The 485-nt window shown below is 44.7% G+C and overlaps 1 protein-coding gene across 1 annotated transcript in view; it reads right to left on the reverse strand.

The window, feature by feature from the left end:
- Positions 1-110: 110 nt before the first annotated feature.
- The window catches only part of LOC117940404 (ephrin type-B receptor 4b-like), a gene marked incomplete at both ends in the record, with an annotated part of 1,284 nt that continues 909 nt past the window's right edge, over positions 111-485 (reverse strand). The window contains one exon of the mRNA XM_034865708.1: positions 111-273. Coding sequence (XP_034721599.1) covers positions 111-273 — 163 coding nt within the window. The remainder of the gene's footprint in view (positions 274-485) is intronic.

A 485-nucleotide genomic window follows, 5' to 3' on the forward strand; every position in this document is an offset into this window, starting at 1 on the left:
TGTGTGTGTGTGTGTGTGTGTGTGTGTGTGTGTGTGTGTGTGCTTTATATTAGAGGGGGGGTCTCCCAGAGTCTCAGGGTAAATGACAGTGCTTTTATTTTGAAGCTCACCTCGACAGCGCACGTCTGTTTCCCCCGCCTCGTATCCCGGGCGACAGGCGCAGCTGGAGGACGGCTGCCCCACCCACTGCCCGTCCTCGCCGCAAAGCATGCTGGGAAGACGCGACTGCTCACCGGGCGGAGTCACGGCGTTTTCCACACACACACCCTGAGCCTGCAACACACACACACACAAACGTTTTTATTTTGAAAACGAAATAACAAAAGCTCCTCCTTTATGTATATGATATATAAACTTTTACAATTTTACCTTTATTTTGAAGAAAAAATGTAAAAGTAGAAGCTTTTATTTTGTAAATGAAGAACATGTGATGTTGTGCTTTTACTTTTTAAATTATGACTATAGTTACTCTCTTATAAATCCTG

This window comes from Etheostoma cragini, unplaced genomic scaffold (assembly GCF_013103735.1).
Source record: "Etheostoma cragini isolate CJK2018 unplaced genomic scaffold, CSU_Ecrag_1.0 ScbMSFa_2423, whole genome shotgun sequence".
In the NCBI taxonomy this organism is placed as follows: Eukaryota; Metazoa; Chordata; class Actinopteri; order Perciformes; family Percidae; genus Etheostoma; species Etheostoma cragini.